The 19,733-nt window shown below is 52.6% G+C and overlaps 1 protein-coding gene across 8 annotated transcripts in view; it reads right to left on the reverse strand.

Moving 5' to 3' along the window:
* Positions 1-19,733, reverse strand: part of MTMR4 (myotubularin related protein 4) — a 52,929-nt gene that overhangs the window by 23,735 nt on the left and 9,461 nt on the right. For 6 of the 8 annotated variants that reach the window (XM_040532089.1, XM_040532092.1, XM_040532094.1 and 3 more), the window contains exons 2-3: positions 12,925-12,998; positions 2,011-2,100 (exon numbers count right to left, since the gene is read on the reverse strand). In XM_040532089.1, the coding sequence (XP_040388023.1) occupies positions 2,011-2,100; positions 12,925-12,927 (93 nt within the window). In that variant the 5' untranslated portion in view covers positions 12,928-12,998. Of the gene's footprint in view, positions 1-2,010; positions 2,101-4,530; positions 5,012-12,924; positions 12,999-13,128; positions 16,810-19,733 lie in introns of those variants that run through there. The other 2 variants (XM_040532091.1, XM_040532088.1) reach the window with 2 other exon arrangements.

The following is a 19,733-nucleotide window of genomic DNA, read 5'->3' on the forward strand; positions in this document are numbered from 1 at the left end:
CATGCGCGTGATGCTGCTGCGCCACAGGAGCAAAGGGGGCTCTCGGCAGCCCTACAGAACCCCTGGGTACTAATCCAGGTAAATAAATGAAACAAAGGTTGGCACACTTTCTGCTAACAAGGCTGTGAAGGAATCTCTGTGTATAGTGCTTTGTAAGACTGAGGAAACCGTGATGAAGCTACCTGTATTATTATTTTTTTCTTTTAATCTAGGTAGCAGATAAATCAAATGTCTGTCTGTTTTTCCCTATCAGTCCAGACATGCTGTAGCTATTTTTAAAACAGGGGATCCTGGCAGATGGCCAAGACTAATGTGTGGTGGTTTTTTTTTCCTTCTTGTTAAAAAAAAAAAAAAAGGTGGAGCAGCCTGGAATTCATCAGGCCTCTTTGCCCTAGCTAAGCAGACTCCTTTTTGTTCCCTGAATGCCACCTACACCAGGTGATTTTGGTAACCAGTTATGCAAAAATATCATAACTATTTCAGCCAAAGCCCTTCACTTGCCAGCCAGGGGATCCTATGAGACAATTCATTTTACTGTAATTAATACAAGTCAGGCCACGTTGTCTTTATTTCTAAGCTGTATCTATGGCTTGGATACATGATGCCTAAAAAGTGAATTTCCTGGATTTCAGATGTGATGTGTTGTGCAAGCGACAAGTGTCCTAAAGAATTTTCCCTTCTTAAGTTACTTGAACATAAATAACAACCTTAGGCTGGCACCTGTCTGAAAACCCTTTAAAATATTAATTATTTGACATTAAGAAAATATTCTCTCTCTATTTCTGCAGTCTATTATGCATACTTGCCAATGCTGTTTTTAGTTGGCATGTATTTTGTCTGCTTACGTGGCTCTTTCACACAGCAACAGAAGGGAGAGAGATTAGAGATGGGATGGTAAAGCTCCAAGAACTGACAGGGGAATCCTGGAATAAACTGTCGGTGCCTGAATGCAGCTTGTTATCAAGTCGATGGCTCCCTTTCAGACTTCATTTTATATTAAGAGAATAAAAATCACTATTCTCTTTACTGAATGCGAATTATCCTTTGGGAGGGGCGAACGTTATGGTCCTCCATGAAGACTACTCAAGCAGGCTGTGCTCTTCTCCAGGTGCTCTCCGTTCAGAGCCACCTCAGAAGCTCCACCTTCGGGACACCGACCCGCAGCCTCTGCACGCCTCCCAGCCCACGTTTGCTCTTTCCCAGTCAGCCTTCCAGCTGTCACATTTCAGTCCTTGCTTTTACCAGCATTGTTTACTGAAACAATGCCAATCTCTGAGCATCCTCGACTATTGCAACAACAGTAAGAACGTACACTGTGTGCCTGGCTCTGGCCATAGGAGCAGGATGACAAGCACTGGGACAAGGTGGCAGGGGACTGTGCTAAAGAAGCCAGAAACACTGGGAGGTTCGGCTCCCACTGCCCTTGCTGCACAGCAGCAGTGGCACCTGGGTCTCTTTCAAGGGTCTCTTGCAGCATGAGGTTGGCACCACCCGGGTTTCTCTTTCCATATGGTGGTTTCTCTTTCCAACAGCTCTGCAACAGAAAAACTCCGGGAGCAATGTACATGAGAGTCAGATCAGCTGTTGCAATACGGCACGCTATTGCCATCCAGAGCACAGCCTAGCTCCGGTACACTACCTGTCCCACAGAGGGCCTGCCTGCTGCGGCGTGATACAGCAGCACGGCTCCTCACCGCCAGCACAGGTGGAGGGCAGGGAACACCCAGAACAGCGGTGTTGCATCATGCTTCAGCTGTATCTGAGCAGCAGATGTGACGCCACGTGAACTGCAGCATCCTGGGAGGGCTGGAAAGGAGGGGGAGGAGGCACCAAGCAGCTGCCCACAGCCTCCATGCACATGAAGGGCTCACTGGTGCGAGTGTGACCTACAGTGCTGGCCAACCTGCGGCCTCTGGAGCGCATCCTGGGCTGGAGAAGCGCTCTCCGATTTCACGCTACAGAGCCTGCCACATCCTGAAGCCGATGGTTTCTGTTTTCTTACTTCCTTACCTGCAATGACTCTTCCTCCTTTACAAGCTCTTTTGGGGGGAACAAGTCCTTGGCCTGGATGTACTCCAAACTGGGAGGGCCTTCCTCACCCTGCATTACAAACAAAACACACATTAAGAGACAGACCCCAGCCAGTGCATGTTATAAAAAGGCAAAATCAAGAGTTCTGGATACTCTTGGCACCCCAGTACGTTGGGGATCCCCTGAACCTGTGGATGGAAATGCCTGTTCTGCCTCCAGACCAAACCTCTCCGATGCTGCAGGACCTCAGCAGTTTCTCCTGCTATTGCAGAACACCACAGCACAGCAGAAAGCTGACACAGGTCTCCAGATCTGTCTCTTCTAGCCATGTGCCGTTTGGAAAGCTGAGCAGATACACCTCGATGATGCACAGCATCTTGGAGTGATGTGACAGTAACCGTGATTTGTCACATCAAATGTGACCCCATGAACTTTGTCATGGAACCACAGCAGAATGGAACCCAGAGGGTTCCACCTACAGTCCAGCTTCAACCTACTCTTATTGCTACAAAAGACTCTTTTCTTTGGGGAGCTTTTCTCACTCTTGGCCCAAAGAAACCTAGGAAGAGCCTGAAATTTTATTTGAGGAGAATAGGAAAGTGTGAAATGCAAACCTACAACAATTGCCTCGAAGTACGCCCAATTCACAGCAAGCCTTACAGACGGGTGACAGCACCGAAGCAGGGCATTTTCCCTCAGGGCACCTGAAACCGTCAACCCTGCCCAGATGGAAACTCTGGGAAGCCCGCCAAGGTCTCAGAGAGGTGGTCTGAGAGGACACATGGAGCCTTGACACACCACCCTTGGAGAGGTGAAGAGTGTCTCAGTTTGGGACTAGCGAACCTTCAGTTGCTCATGAAATCCTGGTCCTAATTTTCAGCAACCCTCACCCCACGTTCTGCCAAACCACCAACACGTTGCATGAACGAGCGGCATCCAGACACTCAGCAGAAGACACTTGCTGCTGAGAGCTGAGGGTGGCGTTAATTCCAAGTGCTGAAGTACTTTGCTGTAGGAATGTTTCTTCACAGTGCCTCTTGCTCTCTCAGTAGTACTCCTCTACAAGCTCCAGCAGTTATTAGGAAATACTCTGCTAAGCATTCAGTAACAAGAAGAATTTTAAATGAAATACTTTTCCGGTTAAGTTCCCTGAGCTAGAACCCCAAATTTCAATCTGAGGAAATAAGAACCCTGCTCAGCCATATTTAAAATGATGCCAAATCCCCTCATGTTTTCATCAGAGATTAAACCGAAAGTGATTCATGTATGCCCTGAGGGCCACGTCCGGCGCTGAACACGACTCAGAACCCCACTCCTCCTCCGAAGGCTCAGCCTGCGGCCCCAAGCACCCCAAAAGCAGGGCCCTTCCAGCAGGCACGCAGCAGTGGGACGGCCCGTACACGCGGAGGAGGCCTGGATGGGTCGAGGCCGGCTGCCCACAGCACGCACCACACTCGGTGTTGATCCCAGCCGGAGGCAGAGGCACTGCACCTCCTCACCGGGTCCCTGCACATTGCTGCGAGGGGCGCAGGAGGCCGTGGGGGCTCGGGGCCTCTCCCACCACCAGCCCCTGCTTGGCTGTCGAGGTGCTGGCCTGGGAGCGGAGACCCTCGTCTCCTGCCACACAAAGAAATCCCGGTGAGCAGCAGGAGCTAGAGCAGAGCAGCCTGAGATCTCCACCAGCCTGGGTGTCCTTGAGTCCCTCCCCGCCCGCAGCACGGGTTGGGCAGGAGGCTGAGCATCTCTGCACCTCCTGCCCAGCCCCTTCCTGGGGTGCAGCAGCAGCTCAGGACCCCTCACTCGTCACAAGCCAGTGATTCCCTGAAGCCATTTGGCCATGAATCATATTTTTTTTTGGGGGGGGGGGGGGGTGGGGTGGGACACGGACGGATGACGCACAACAGGGGGATGGGGGACAATGACTTCCTGCAGGATGGGGCATCAGATCTCCTCTGAGCAAAACTGCTTTCACAGAAGGTAAAAAAGAGAGAGCTTGGGATCCCCTCCATCAGCATGGCCTGCAGGGAGGGTCAGCACGGGAAGGGGGCTCATGCACCCCAGCCTCGCACTGTGCCCCCTGGGGTCTGCTGCTCCTGCGGGGTCATTTTCCAGCCCCAAGCAAGGACCCACCGGGGCCTTTGGCTGACTCAACCCGCTGGACTGGCGGCTGCTGTGTCCTTGGGCTGGGGCAGGAGAGCGCAACAGCCACGGCAGGGACCACAGCGTCTCGCAGGGCACGTGGAAGGGAGGAGAAGGGCTTCCCCCTTCGCAAGGGAGAGGCCAGCGGGATGCAGCAGCGCGCCGAGCCGGGAAGATGCAAGGCAGGAGGACCTGCAGGCAGCCTGGCCTCAAGGACAGGCCTGATCTGGGGCGGGCGGCTCAGCACGGGGGCTGGAGAGGTGAGCTGGCTTACCGCCCTGCTTGGAGCAGACGGGGAGGGGAGGAGGGGGGAGAGGAAAGGGAAAAAAAAAAAAAAAAAAAAAAAAGAAAAGCACTTACAAAGCAGTTGAGCATAGAGCAGGAGACGCGGCCTGGCAGACTCATGTTCATTTCCAGAGGCGGCAGCTGGGCTGGGCGCACGCAAGCAGCATCTCCTTCCTCGGGCCTTTTGCTGCGGCCGGCAGCGGCTTCCGAGCCCCGGCGCAGGGATTTCCGCAGCCTCCCCGTGCCTTGGCGAAGGGCAGGAGCATCCCTGCAGCGGGCGGCCGGAGCAGGTGCCGCGCTCGGCTGCGCTGACAATGGAGGGAGGGAGGGCGGAGGACGGGCAGACTCCACCTACCTCCGAGGGAAGCGGAGCAGGGCTCTGCCATCCAAGCGTCTCCCTGACAGGCGAGCCAGAAAATGGAGAGGCCGACGGGGATCACCCCTGCTCTCCCCGTCCCCCGTCCCCATGCGCACAGCCGGCACCCGGCCGGCGAGGACGCGCAGATAGCGGCCACGCGGCCTGCTCCTCGCCGGGCTGCCGGGAGATGCAGTCCGGGCCTGGCGCGCCTCCCCGGCGGCACCTGGGCTCCTGCCGCACTGATGGCGTGGGTGGGAATGCCGGGAACAATAGCGGCGAGGAGGCTTTGTGCTGCGGCCCCGCTGCTGCAAACTTTCGCTTCGGCCTCCAGCAGCCTGGCGGCTCCCTGCCAGGCCTGGGAGGGGAGGACAAAGGGGCTGCCCCGCTGCTCCACGGGGGCTTGGTTCCCCAGCCTTTACATCCGCGCTGCCCGGCGGCTGCCAGGCGCAGGGATTTGCGGGATGTCTGGCTCCTACCGGCTCTCCTGGTGCTCGTGCCGTGGCGCAGGCAGCAGCACGGGGCCACCGGCTCCCCTCGTTGATGGCCTGGGCAGTGGCTCCGTCGGGGAGCTTCCCCACGGCCAGTTTCGCAATGGTTGCAGACACCGAGCGAATGCCTCCGGTGCAGGAGGCGCCGCGGGGCTGAACACCCAGCCCCTTCCCCTGCATCCCCAGGGATGAGTTGCCTCTCCCTGCCTGCCACTCCTCATGTCCCCGAGCAGACCGCGGGCTCACCGGGTCCCAGCCCAGAAGCCACAGGACAGCAGCCTCTGGGGAAATGCCAGCTCCATTCCCATCACCAGCCCTCCGCCTCCTGCCACCGAGGAGGCGGCTGGGATTATCTGCTCTCCCCTGCCCTGCTTGGCACAGGCAGCAGCAGCGCTGAGCCTGGACAGCATCCCTTCTCAAAACTACTTTCCTAGCTGCTGCTTTTGAAGCCAAAGGGTAAGAATGGCACCCTACAGAGCCACCGCATCTTGGTGGCAGAGATCAGCATGCCGGAAATAAAGAGCAAAAGTGAGAATCTTTTGCTTGAAACACAAAAGGAACATCCAGCCCTTCATCAGTCCTCCAAGGCCCCAGGCCCAGGTCTTCTGCTCAGACCAGCTTGTTTCCTCCTGGACCAGAACACGGCTTTGGGCTCCCCAAGGACCCGCTTGCCCCACAGTCACCACAAGACAGCTCTAACTGCCACCACCAACACAACAGCGTCTCGAAAGGTTCTCTCAAGTCACATAAAAAGACGTGGGCATTTCTCCACAAAAATTGTTAAGGGTTAGATTGTTTTGAGCTGCCTTGCTCAAGGGACAGCTTTGCAACACCCAGATGTGCTGTCCTGTGTCACTGCAGGGCAGCAGGGCCCAGGCAATGAACTCCCTCGCTGGGAAACCAAGTGAACCAACTACCCCAAAGGCCACACAGGCTACACTATTTGGATGCTGGACAAAAGCATAGAGGAAGAATAAGCCACAAAATCCCATTAACCATTACCATTGGTTCTGTCCCAGTCCAGCATTTACTTGGTACCTGGTGGGTGCCCCAGGAGACATTGCCTGGGCTCAGAGGCCCTTGCCTCCACCGGGCACCCTGGGCTCTCCTCTAACGGGGCTGCCTGGCAGGACATGGAGAAAGCACAGCCCCGAAGGCATCTGTGCTACAATACGAGGTCAACACATAAGGAGAACAGAGGTTTATGCACAAGGTTAAGGATTTGCATTGGCCAAATCTGCGTGGTTCCTCTGGGGTACTCCTCTTGGGTGAGTGCCAGAGGTCTGCTGAAAAAACAGAGCAGCAAAAGGTGGCAGAAACCTTTTATTCTGGAAAGAAAGTATAGCTATAAAAGACATAAAACAGATTTTTTTTTTTCTTTTTTTTTTTTTTTTCTGATGCGCATCGGGGAAAAGCAACAAAATACATCTGTCAATAGGTGAAGCACGGAAGTCTCTTTGGTAGAGTCAACGCACACATTGCTCTTTAACACACTGAGTGCATAAAATGTATGACTCGTGTTTACAACATACAAAATTGTGGACAAGGCAGGTAAGCAAGCTGCTCTGAGCCTTTCCGGACCAGCTGGTCAGGACACAGAGCTCAGCTCAGGGCCCAGCACAGGGGCTGCTTCCAGCTCAGGTTGCAGAGGGACCTTTACAGACCTAAGCTGCAGCTGCGCAGAGTTAAGAGGTCGCTTGTCAGATCATTACTTTGAATTTCCAACCTAAGCTGACCTGAACATCCACAAATAGATTTTCCCCTGCTTCAACTGAAATATTTTTGCATTTGCAGCATTAGAAGAGGACTCACACACAGCTCAGACTTGTGCCCGAGAGCCAAGCCTGGGGCTGAGCAGACCCAGCCCCACGCCTTAGCAGCATGTCAAAGGCCTGCACAGTTTTAAACTCCACCACTTTCACCCCTTCCTACTGCAAATGTAGCCTCCTGAGTCATCCCAGTTCACAAAATATCTGTTCTCACGTCCATGCAATCAAGCAGCTGCAGCACCGAGCAGGCTCAGGGAGCGCAGGGCGCCGGCAGCCTCCTTTTAGCTGGCTTAACTCAAGGGATTTCCTAAATGCCAAGTCAGATGTCTCCCCAGCCGAGCAGCTGGTGTTCCCTCCATTATCACTAACAACCGTACGACTGAACTGGGAAGACAAGGTTGTTTTCACGTAACTGGGCTCCTCCGAGTGTCATGCACACGTACATTTATGCTGGGGCAGAGAGAAACCTCCCGCATTTCTCCCAGCCACAACAATCCTAAAGGCTTTGTGTACTTCGAGGAAGAGAGGAGCTGAATATAACACAGTCAACACGTTCATAAGGCCGATCAGTAGTAATTAACCCTGTTTTCTCCCACTAGCAATGCACATCGTTCATGTTGTGCTGCTTCTCCCTCCCCTCCGTGCAGCTCCACTCACACACCGCAGGTAGCGGTCCCAGAAGAGATTTGGAGGCTGCATTTGGATCTGTGCTGGCAGCACAGGACTGCTGCCGAGGCGCTGAAATCCCATGGCCTGGAGCTGGTCAGCGCCCTGAATTACATCCCGGTGTCAAAAGCTGGCCCAGCTCTCTACAGGGCAGGGAGAGCGCAGTGCAGCGAGCAGCAAGCACCCGCCCGCCGAGCCACCTCGCAGCTTCCCTCCTGCTCCATGGGTCTACAGCCCAACGCCCCCTCCCAGAACAAGAGGCCACCCGAGCAAAGTCTGCAGTGCCTCACAGAGTGCAAATGAAACACTGCAAATGAACCCCTCGCCAAGTAAAACGTGACCGTTGCAGAAAGGTGGAAGCAAGCAGCTGAAGGGCAGGAGGAGGAGAAGTGCTCCCATCCCCTGCAGGATGCCACCACCATCACCCTGGACAGACTTCTGAGAACGGGTCCGTCTGTCCCAATCCTAACAGACTCCTGTCCTCCATTTCACAAAACGGCAGTAAATACCCTCACATCAGGCAGAGGGCACCACTTCTATCACTTCTAATGATTAAGGGTGGGCTTTTTGTCACTGCAGTGTTATGCGAGGAGAGACCCCCTGCGGACGGAGCGCCAGGGCTGCTGCACAGGATGGCAGAACTGAACCCACAGCCCTGTCCCTAGGGCTGCCCCAGCCTGCCTCCAGCTGGGGAAAAACAACAGGGGAAAAAAACACGGCAGGGGGAAGTAACTGTCTTGGGCAGATAGTCCCATGTCCTAAAAGTCAAAATTTATCCTCCTGCTTAGCACAGATACCTACACCAGGGCGAGATAAATTGCTGTACCGGGGATCTACATGAGCTGATGCAGACAGCTGATGAGCTGTGGCCAATGGGACTTCTTGTTCTGCCTCCTCTGCTTCTTTATATGAAGGGCATCTTTGTTTCGGGTCTCTCTACAAAAACAGTTTATTTCCTCAAAGCCTAAAGAGGTCCTTGGTGAACCAAAAGGCTGCTGAGCCATTGAGATGGCCTTCCAGAAATAAAACCTAAACTTGTGTGAAGAGGAGAGGTTACTGCTTTATACCCCATAAACCAGGAGTGGGGTGGTGAATGTCATCTTTTGATCTTTACAAGATGACAGTAGAGGTTGTAGATCTGATATACCATACATTTAGTATTTGTTCAGAAAGCTGCCCAGAGGTGAGCACGTAACACAAGCACGACACAGAAAGCCTTTGAGAAGAGGGATGAAAGGACACAGCTCCATATGCCACAGAGATGGGACAGGGGACGGCTAAACTGCAAAGCCTCACCCCAACTAACAGCCAGCAGCCTCCAAAGGGAACAAGTCGAGGTGGAAATCTCGACAGCCCCACTACCCACAGCAGCTGGGAACAGGGAATGCTGCAGCACGAGTTGTACGGCATGCGGTTAGAGCTGCGCCCGCACCGACTTACCCGCCGGGTTAGTTTAAGTAACGTATTAAGGTGCTGGTTGCCCTTTAGGACTTCCATTAGCCGGAGTTAAGGATTAAACCACCGCTAGTGCTGTCTTTAAGGTTATTTTCATCAGCAGCTAATATCTGGGGGAGAAATAAAGAGATTCTTCCAGTCAAAGCAGTCAAAGCTCTTAAGCGATGACCACGCACCTGTAGCAGCGCGGTGCTGCTGAGTAAGGTACCAGCTTTGGGGCATGCCCTTGCTAACCAGAGGGCACCGGTGCTTTGCCCTCTGACTGCAGTGATCACGGCTCGTTAACTCCAGCTCAGGTGGCCCGCAGGGAACCAGGTCTCCAAGCAGCCCTCCCTGCAGGGGGCCGAAGCCGCCTGCCCACGAACCAGCAGCCAGCCTCCAGCACCTGATGCAGGCCTGCTCAGAGGGCACAGGCTGCAGAAGAGCTCACAGAAGGACTCAGCGGGGGTAAGGGTTTGCATCAGGCAGCTACCTTCAATTGCTGGAAGCAGCTCAGATAAGCAGGAGGGGATAAACGCTTGTCTCTACAGCTGCTCGCAGTAAGTTGCTTTCTCCCCCTTGTCCCAGGAGGCAGAAAGCCTATACCCTCCTCCCAAAACAGTGGGCGAGGGGGTGTGGTTCTTTTCTTGTGAAAGAAAAAATAAAAACAAAACAAAGACCAGAATGGAACATTTGAGTATAATACGAAAAACGCATAAACCCTTTTCAAAAGGTCCTTTGAAAATGTAAAGATATCTTCAGGTATTCGTAAGGAGACCCTCTTGCCTAGAAGAAGCCAAAGTATTAAGGGTTAAAACTAAGTAAGGGCCAGCTCAGGACATGCATCTGCCAAGGCACGTGAAAGGAGCCCAGTGAAAAGTAAAGGCTTCCAACTTTTTAGTAAGTCTGAAGCTCCAGCCCATGCACCCCATAAAGGATATAGGATTCGGGAGTATAGACAAGGATTAAAGGCAAGAGCCACCTTCTGGACAGAGCACAGTGCAAACAACAGAGCTCTTCAGCCGTCTGAGGGGAACGTGACAGACCTACAGGAAGGGCATGGAGCAGCTCACAGGCAACCCCACCGTTCAGAGCTACTCCCAGTACAAGAGCTGGGGACAGTCAGCTGAAACGATATGGAGCAGGGGCAGAAGGGGCTGCTGCCCACAGCTTGGGAGCGCAGCTCTTTGCACAGCGTGTCACAGCCGTAGGTAAGGTGGAAAAGGCCAGGGTCTGCACAGCTGCAGGTCTTTACTTGGTTTTGAAAAGCAGATAGATTAATTAATGGGGAAAAAAAAATCTACCAAGGGCTAATAAAACATCAGGAAATTGTTTCAGGGTTACAAAGTTGAGCTGCACATCCTGACGTGAGGGAGTACAGCAGAGAGATGCTCCCCCAGGCTCTCTCTGCAGCATTCTCCAGTAGACCCTGGCCTTTTCCACCATACCTGGAGGGATTTTTGATGCATTTTCCACACATATATTCACTTCTCCTCCTCTCTGTCCTCTCCTTCGGAGATTCTCAGACTACAGGATTTGGAATAGCCACGAACCAGCCTTGCTGGGGTCTACTCAGCCTCTCCACATGCTGTGTGGTACCCTGAACGCTGGTTCCCTGGGACACAGAGAGCAAAGCAAGTTCTCCCAGCCTCAGTCACCGTGAAACACAAGGGGTTCTAGCTGGGAGGAAGCAGCACGACCCTTCCAGTTTCACGAGGGAAGTTCAGGGAACCAGAATCAGACACAGACATGTGGCCTCCAGCCTGGAGACAGCCCTGTCTCAACAAAGGGAAACCTGAGTAGGTTTCCTGACTTCCCACACTCTCACTAACCTGGGCATGAAAAGGTATGGGCAAAAGCAGCAAGCCCCAGGACAGAGTTGCTGACCTAAGTCAGTTCTCGACAGCCACAAACATGCACACAACAAGGAATTTTGAAAGAGCTGGTTGTTTTTCAGTGATTCAGCATGACACAAAGTACGATCCAGACATTTCCAAGATTTGACAGTGAGATGCTCTGCTACAGATGCAAAAGAAAGGGAACAGGATTATCCAGATGTTGGTTAGCTTTACCAGTGCCACTGCAACATTTGAGTGTTCGTGACACGTTACTGCAGGAAAGGTTGCATAGGATCAGGTCCTTTTAAGAAAAGAAAAAGGTTCAATTTTTCATTAACGTTTGGATGCATCTGCATCAATCTCACCTCCATCTCATATAGAGAAACTGTTGAGTCTTTTTCAATCTGAAACCAGAATAATTCCAACTCAGAGTATAAGATGCTTTATCAGGTTACAACAAAGGTATACTTTCATCTCTCCACCCCAAAGCAAGCTAGTTGGTCTGAAACATGGCAAGAAGCTCTTCCAACAGAGAGGAAAGGAGATCTTAAGCCGAGTAAGGGAGCACGAGGATAGGGGCTACACCAAAAATGCTGCATGAATAACTATACACCTTCATGCCGTTCCCTCAGGTCCTATCTCCGGTGCCCATTGAGACGACCCAAGGGAACAACAGGAAGCTGTTCTCAGACAAGAGCTGTCAGGAAAAGGTTCTTCACCAGGAGGCTTGTCAGGCACTGGAGCAGGCTCCAGGGAAGCGGTCACAGCACCAAAGCTGCCAGAGGTCCAGAAGTGCTTGCACAAGGCTTTGACGTATGGTCTGATTTTTTGGGTGGTCCTGGGTAGAGCCAGGAGCTGGACTTGATGATTGTAGTGAGTCCCTTCCAACTCGGTATATTCTGTGATTCTATGCTACTAGAGCTGACAGTTCAGTTAATGCAGACAGCAAATTTCCTTTTCTATTGCAGTTGTTAATTGATCACATGGGGGACAATCCCTCTGAAAATATCACCGTTTCCTTCAGCAGCCTGCCAGGTTTTTTTTGACATGTTTAACCTAAATTTTCAAGTCCTCAGTTTGAATTTCCAGCCCTTTGACTGCTTCTGCTGTTCTTCTCTGCTCTCCTTCCAACATAATGATGTGCTTCTGACAGCAGTGAGTACAAAGCTGAACACGATACTGCTACTGCAGCAATGCACAGACTTGCTGCCCACCCACTGCAAAACACGTGTATCACCACGTCACGTTCAAATTCCTGTTCAAAGCACGGCCCTAGAGACACTTTCACCCTATCTTTCAACATTCCTGATCTCAAGACTTCTCATCAGATGGCGCTTACTTTGGATAATTTCTTGCTGGAGGCATTAGAGTCACCTTATTCAAGTTTATCAGCAATCTGGCTATTTTGGCTGTGTTTCAGTCCCTCCAGATTCTATTAAACCACATTTTTTTCTGACAAATTATCGTGAAATCTCTGCTACTTTGGTGCCACCAAAACACATTGTTAACATGGTGTTAACTCTTCATTAAGAGGTGATAGTGGAACAGAAGGAGAAATCCCAACTTTACATTTAAAGTAAAAATAAATTGGTAAGCCACAAAAAAAGTATCGTTGACTATGTCACTAGTCCAAGGAGGCAGAAGAGGATTCCAGTCTTACTTGCTTTGCTTGCCAGTATATTTCAATAACAAGTTTAGCGGTAAATTTTTCCTGCCAACAGCATCCTGACTGCAGACATACTACAGAGCTCTCTGTATTATATTATTATATATAATACACAATACTTTAGCATTTTTCTTTCTAATTCTTGTATTTTCTCTCACATTTATGAGCAGCACAATATTTGGACACACACACACCCACACAAAAAGAACAACAAACCACAGGACAGAGGAGGACTAGAATATATACTCACCATCCTCAGCCACTGTCCAGGACCTCCTGGGTCAATCACAGCTCAGTCTCCTCTTCTTGTTCCACGAAACACACCTGCAGCAAACAAAAGATAACCCAGAGCAGAAATTCAGATCAACAGCAACGATACCTCAGTATGAACAGAGACAAAAAATAATAATAAAAGAGCGCAATAGGCCAGCGCCCTGTACCTATCGCTGCTAACCTCTGTTTTGTGCCCTTTCCAGGAGATGCTGGGTATCAGAATGGTTATCACAGGGGAGACGCCACGTCCCAAGGGTCAGCCACTACACACAGGACCTGCTCCCCACCAGCACGTGGTGGTCAGGGCTCCAGAGGTGCGAAAAACACCTTGGGGATGGCACAGGAGCTCTGGCAGAGAAACTGAACTGTGTCTGTGGGTGACATGGGTGTAAGACTGAAGCAGATACAGCCTCCTCACCAAATTCCACCTTATTTTACTTCCATGCCCACTTAAGAAATCAAGCGGTACAAGCCTCTAGCTCTGACAAAGGGCAAACCTCAAAATTAACAGTTGGAAAGCTCATTAATGGGGGAGAAGTACTTTTTTCAGTCTTTATGTTACCCAAGGGCAGGAGAAAAGGAGCTGGGGAGAAAACATTCTCCTGTCAGACAATGAAGCACACGCTGAACTACTGCCCTGAATGGCGGCGGCTCAGTGAGACAGAAAAACCCATGGCATTCTACAGAGGAACACGCGCTGAGGGAGCCGAGGGAAGAAAGACCTGGTCGTTACGGTTCAAGGACCTGGGGAGGAGCCTTTGTGAGACATTTGAGATCTCGGATCACCACGATTGCTGTGCACTGTGCGCCCATGCCCCTGGTGCCACTCACGCGTCTGTGCAGCACCCTCAGTACGTACAAGCAGAGCACACGCGTGTCGCTTGCACTCCCCCCCAATTTTTAAATATTACTGGCTTTTTTTTTTCTGGAAATATTCAGTTTTAAGTGTAGCCTGAAGGTGGCTTCGAGCTCACCAACCAAACCCAGCCTCTGGCAGCGAGCAGCCATCTGTACTGTGCCAAAGCTCCAGGGATGCTCGATGCCTTGAGTAAGTTTTGCCACCATTTGATATGAAGATTTTTTTCCCTCCTCAGACAAAATGCAAATGTCAACGAATGTGGAACTGGAGAGGGTCTAAATTTCTCTTTGATGAGATTTACTCCTCCTTTCACCATCAAGGCTTTGCATCGGATACAGCAGAGTTTCTGCACATCTACTGAGCACTTTCCCTCCGCCCTGGGATTTCTTTCCCAGCACAGAATTACGTGAGGTTTCACACCTACACGTCAGAAGGCCAAGCCAAATGCCAGCAGTGAGAAATCATTTCTGAAATTTAATCTTCCCCGTGAACAAGAAGCATGCAAGTCATCCAGGAACAAGGCCGTGCTGGAGGGAGCTCTTGCCCTGCCCCAAGGCTCACAGCCCACAGCAGCGCCATCCGGAAGGAGTAACTGCCCTCGTGCTTCAGCTAATTTCTGCTAATTTCTCATGTCTTGCCACGCACATGATGAGAAAGGAAGGGAACCTCAGAAAGGATTCAAAACATATCTGCTATATTCCCTTACATCTAAAAGCAGGTTAACAAGTTTCAGGAAAGCATGAAAAACAACGATGGGAATGAGTGTTTTGTCCTAGGAAAATGGAAAAGCCAAATACTGTGATATCAAACCCTGATCCAATTTCTCTCTTTCTAACTATAAAAGGATTTTCCCACTATTTAGCAAAAGAGCCACTTACACCAGACTTCATATAGAGAAAAAACAACTGGTGGTAGCTTACGATGCCACCAGGAGGAGTCGCTGCCAGGCAGGGACTTACAAATTAGGTGAACAGCACAATTAGCCAGGGAAGTAAAACGTTAATACGCTCTGTTCACTAATCTGAAACTATCTGAATTATTGATAACGCTGAATGACACATGAGTACTTTTCCTGCTGTACGCTTTGTACCGATGTATTAAATCGTTGCTAATGGCTGTTTCAGCTCCTCGCTTCCTCCCTCATTGGAGAAGTTGGTGTAACTGCTACAAACTGCAGCTCTCCTCGGATACGGCCCGCACCAGGCCGTTCCTCCAAGCTGCCACCCCCAGGCTGCGGCGAGAGGAGGCCGCTCGGTGTGAGCTCAGCGTGCAGGAACGTGGCTGCCTCCTCCCGCGGCCCGGGCAGGCCGGGGCAGCACCAGGCAAGGCCTTCCTGAGGACCTGTGGAAGCCGGGAGCCACCGCAGGCACCAGGAGGCACCGGGCCTCCAGCTGTCCTCCTCAGCCCGGGGACTGCAGACAGCTTCACTCGCGCGGCCTCCCATGCTCCTCCACCAGCATCTCAAAGCTGTCCTCGCTGATGTTGTCTGCTGCCTCAGGACTTGGCATGGTCCTACTCCGCTTCCTCCTCCTCCTCCTTGCGGAGGCTGCCCACCTCTGTCACACCGCCCCACTCTCCCCAGAGGTCACACACTCAGCGCAGCAGCGTGCCATGCAGGCCGGGTTCCCCTAAAATCCTGCTTAAGCCCACCAGGTCGGAAGCTGCCCTAAAATCTCAGCTGTGGGGGATTCCCCGGGCCTGGCCGCAGGCGATGCCCAAGCCAAGGTGGCCAAATTAAACAACGAGGGGAGCAGAGGCAAGGGATGAAGCTGGGGAAGAGGTAAGAGAGCACGGTGCCCGCTGCTCTCCCCAGCACTCACGCAATGCTGCCCAACGGACCTGGGTTGGGTGAAGCAGGAAAACAATTCACGTTGTTCTCATGTTTTTATAGCCTGTATCCTACTCCGGGATTATTAATCTCGGAGCCAAGCCCTCAGATAACAAGGAAGTGTCAGAGTCGAGAGCTCTCATAAAACCTTAATTTGCTCTCCCCACAGCCCTCTTGCGCACGTGATTCAGGCGGGTTATTGCACACCGCGTTACACAAGGGTGTTATTTCCTCAAGGGACCTTTGCCTCTGTTAGTGCAAAACAGAGAGGCAGAGACCGAAGCAGCACTGGACAGGGACAGGAATTAATCTCGAAACCTCTGCCCTCACCTGCTGCAGGTGCTGGGAGCAATGCTGGGGCTGCAGAAGAGCCTGGTCCCATTCTCCTCGGAGGAAAAATTCCCCTGGAATTTTCTTAATTCCAGCTCCAGGCTCAAACACCTGAATTGCCCCCTTTTGCAAGTCAACGTCCACATGCATCAAGCGTGTGTGCTGTGAAAAACCTGACTCCACGAGCAAACAGGCTGTCAACGATGGGAAGAAACACTCGCTCTCTGCATCTGCCTGCCTCACACGGGACTGTGAAAACAAACAGCCAGCACCTATTTATGGCAGCCGCGTGGAAAAGCTCAGGAAAACCTTAACAGCCCTGTCTTCGGTGCAGTTTGATTCACTACAGCGATGTAGGCTTATGGAACGGGGAATAAATAATAACAAAGCACCACAGAGCAGCTCCCCGCGAGCACCTGCCGCTGGCACGTTACAGGGAGTGAAGTCCTTTGGGAGGGAGGAGCGCGACTGTTTAGGAGCTGCGCCCGTCCACACGCACGTGGGGAGGTTTCCCATGCTGATGGAGCTCAGGGAGGTGGGAAGGGCAGCAGACGACGGGCACAGCTCCGGGGCAGATTTCGGCACACACCCCAGGCAAGGTGGGAGCTTGCCCTTCCTGCGGCTCCTTCTGCACTGCGTAGGAAATGCTGGCGGTTGTTTGCAGCTGGAGCGAGGCTGTCCACGCTCAGCGCCTGCCCCAGGCTGAGGTTTTGGTTTAATTTCAGTGAAAACAGTGCAGTTAGTCCTAATGTACTTAATGGGGGAAAAGGGTCCCGTTATTAAACAGGGGATGTTAGAAGAAACAACCAGGAGTCCAATTAGCCTTATTTTGATCCCAAATGAAATAAACCAGCCATCTCAGGCCTCTCAACTAATTAGAGGCTAAAAATACAATTGTCAGACCGCCTGGTTACATGCAAAGCAGATTGTATGGGATAGTCTTTGTTATTTTGAGCAAAACTGCAGGTCCCAGGGTTGCTGCCACTAACAGCTGGTCTTCAACAACAATTTTTTTTTTTTTTTTTTTTTTTTTTTACTTTTACTGATCAATAAATATTCAAAAGAAAAGCTACCAGGGTTCAAAACCATCACCGCAATACCTAATTATGATGGCAAGCGGGCCAAAGCACTCAGCTCACCCTGCAGTGAGAAGTACCCCAATTTACCTGTGTGTGGGCATAACCAGGGCTGGGTACGAATGCAGCAAAGCAAGAATACCCGGCAGGTGAAGGAGGGCAGCAGGAACAAGGAGCGGGCAGGCAGCCTGCCACAGCGATACCTAATGGGGCACTGGGCGGTGACCCGAGGGCAGTTCTGTCCCCAGCATCGTGCTCCCGTCCCCAGCATCGTGCTCCTGTCCCCAGCATCACCAGGCCCAGACTGGGGCTGCCTCCAGGTGGCCAAAGCACAGACAGCAAGCACACAGCAGAGGGACCAAAGTAATCCGGAGCAAAACAAGCTCGTGTACGCAGCTTAAAAAACCATCGAGACAACTTGCTCAATATGTTTAAGTATTTATGCAAAGTATGCTCAGCTCTGGGCAACTCTGCTGACAAGGATACAACTCAATCCAATTACTGATAGATGAAGTTTCAGAATCGGATAAATTCCATCAAGCTTATGACAAAGCCAGCCTTTTTACAGCTTACAGGATTTAAAATGGATCAGATACCTTTTCTTCCAGGTTTGACTAAGCGAATCCCCACAGGTCTCTGGGTAAGCAGCGCTGCCCGGGGTGCGCTCAGCACCCTGCAGCTCCGGCTGCTGGCACCTGGAGAACAGAGGCTTGGGATCACAGAGCAAATTGCACGTTCAAAGTCAGCGTTCCTGCGGGATTTGGGAGGCAGGAAACGTTCTCCTGTGGAGGAGGGTGCTGTCCCTGGCCCTGCAGCGCTGTGCAAGCATCACCCACCCCGAGGACGGGATGGGACGGTCTCACCCCCTCAGTTCCAGGCAAACGAGGAGCAGGACACGGACCCGCGGGCACTGCCCCAGAGCTGAACTGCCCCAGCTCCACCAGCGCCACGACAGCAGCTGCTACCAAGTAACAGCTCGCAAAGCTCCTGCCCTCCCTGATCGGAGGGTTGGCTCGTGATTAAAACGCCCTGAGACTGTTAGGTTTCATGTTAACGGAGAACCATCAGAAGACGTCTCTGAAAACTGGTTTAGCTCCTCCTGGGTTCGGAGCAGGAGCACCCGGGCTTCCATCATGGGGATTGCACCCAAAGGCCAGAACGGGACATGCAGGATCGTGGAGAGACAGGGGAAAGCTGCCGAAGCTGGAAGTACTTCTGGCTGCACAGCACCCTCCTAAGGAGGACTTCACCTTTTGGCCCTCAAAACTGTACCTGGATTAGGCTAACGGTTTCCAAGCCTCGTTCTCTCAGCCCAGGCGAAGCTGTGCAGTGAGGATGTCTGAAGTCCGTCCTGCTCCAAGCCGCCCCACGGCACTGCCAGCTCGCCCACCTGCGGCGGCCAGACCCCGCCTGTACCCCCTGTGCTGGAGCAGGTGAATCCCAGCAGAGATGCTGGAGGAGCAGCAGCGAGGGTGGGAAGGGGCAGAGCGAGGTCAGGGAAGGGATTCCAGGAGCCAGGGAGCCGAACCCTCTTGAGTGGTGAAGAGGTGAGAATAAATCGGAGAGCCTGCCAAGTTCAAGGTTTTTGCATCAGCAGTTCTGGTGCAGGGGGAAGGATGGGTTGGAGAGGTACGGGATGTCAGCCCGAGCTCGCTGTGCAGGGGGGGAGGGGTGTAACGAAGGAGGGAAAAAGTCAGTCATGGGAGGTGAAGAGGAGCAGAGGTGGCTTTGCTTTAAGCAAGAGACCACACAGTTTACTGCATAGGGCGAGGATTCAGAGGCAGATGAAAGAGGAGACAGGAAGGGGGCAGAGGTGCGAAGAGGCCCTGTGCCTGCCGCAGGGAGAGGAGCAGAGTGCTGCGGGGAGGCACGAAGGGACGCTGGCACCGCATTTCATATTCTTGTCTTGGAAGAAACAAGATCCTCTGCAGAAAAAGAGAAGGGGGGAAGAAGATGGGAGCTTTGGAGATCCCGGAGGTGTGCGCAGAGCAGCCAAGTGCGCTGAGAGGGGGTGGCCTGAGCTGAGCCGGCCACCCTGGGGCACCGCAGTTTCGAGGCAGAAGCAAGAAGGGCCGAGGGGGAAGGAAGGGAGCAGAACGGAGGGAAGGATGCTGGGGCAGAGAACGGGGCGTGGAGAGAGCTGGAGGGTGAAAATGAGCAGATGGGATTAGAGCCTGGGGGAGGAACACACCACCAGAATTTGAAAAATGCCTCTGGGGGAAGAGGCCAGCCAGGTGTGACCCAAGTGTGCAGGATGACAAGGGACAAGGACAGAGCCCCGTGCCCTGCCAGACCCCTGAAGAGCACTGCCATCCATCCGCCACTGCAAGGAGTTTACACGTAATTAATTTCAGCAGCACGCCTGCCTGCCAATCAGCTCCACTGTTGACATTAATGACAGCAAAATCACCGTTTCAAGGGGAAATTGGTGACCGCTGACAAAGCCGCAGGCACCCCAGAGCACCTCCTTTCTCTCGCCGAGGCGGCGCCACGAAATACCTCGCTCTGCAGGTGAAGCTGCCGAGGGGCCGGGGGCTGCCGGTGGCACCAGGTGGCAGCAGCATGCTGGGGATGCTCCCCTGCCAGGTCTGCCTCTGCCACCTCCTTCATCTTCCTGAGGAACTGGCAGAGAACAGGGACTGGCACCGGCCCCGCGCGCTGTTACCGCCGCATCGATCCGTCTCCGGTGACAG

This window comes from Cygnus olor, chromosome 20 (genome assembly GCF_009769625.2).
Source record: "Cygnus olor isolate bCygOlo1 chromosome 20, bCygOlo1.pri.v2, whole genome shotgun sequence".
Lineage (NCBI taxonomy): Eukaryota > Metazoa > Chordata > Aves > Anseriformes > Anatidae > Cygnus > Cygnus olor.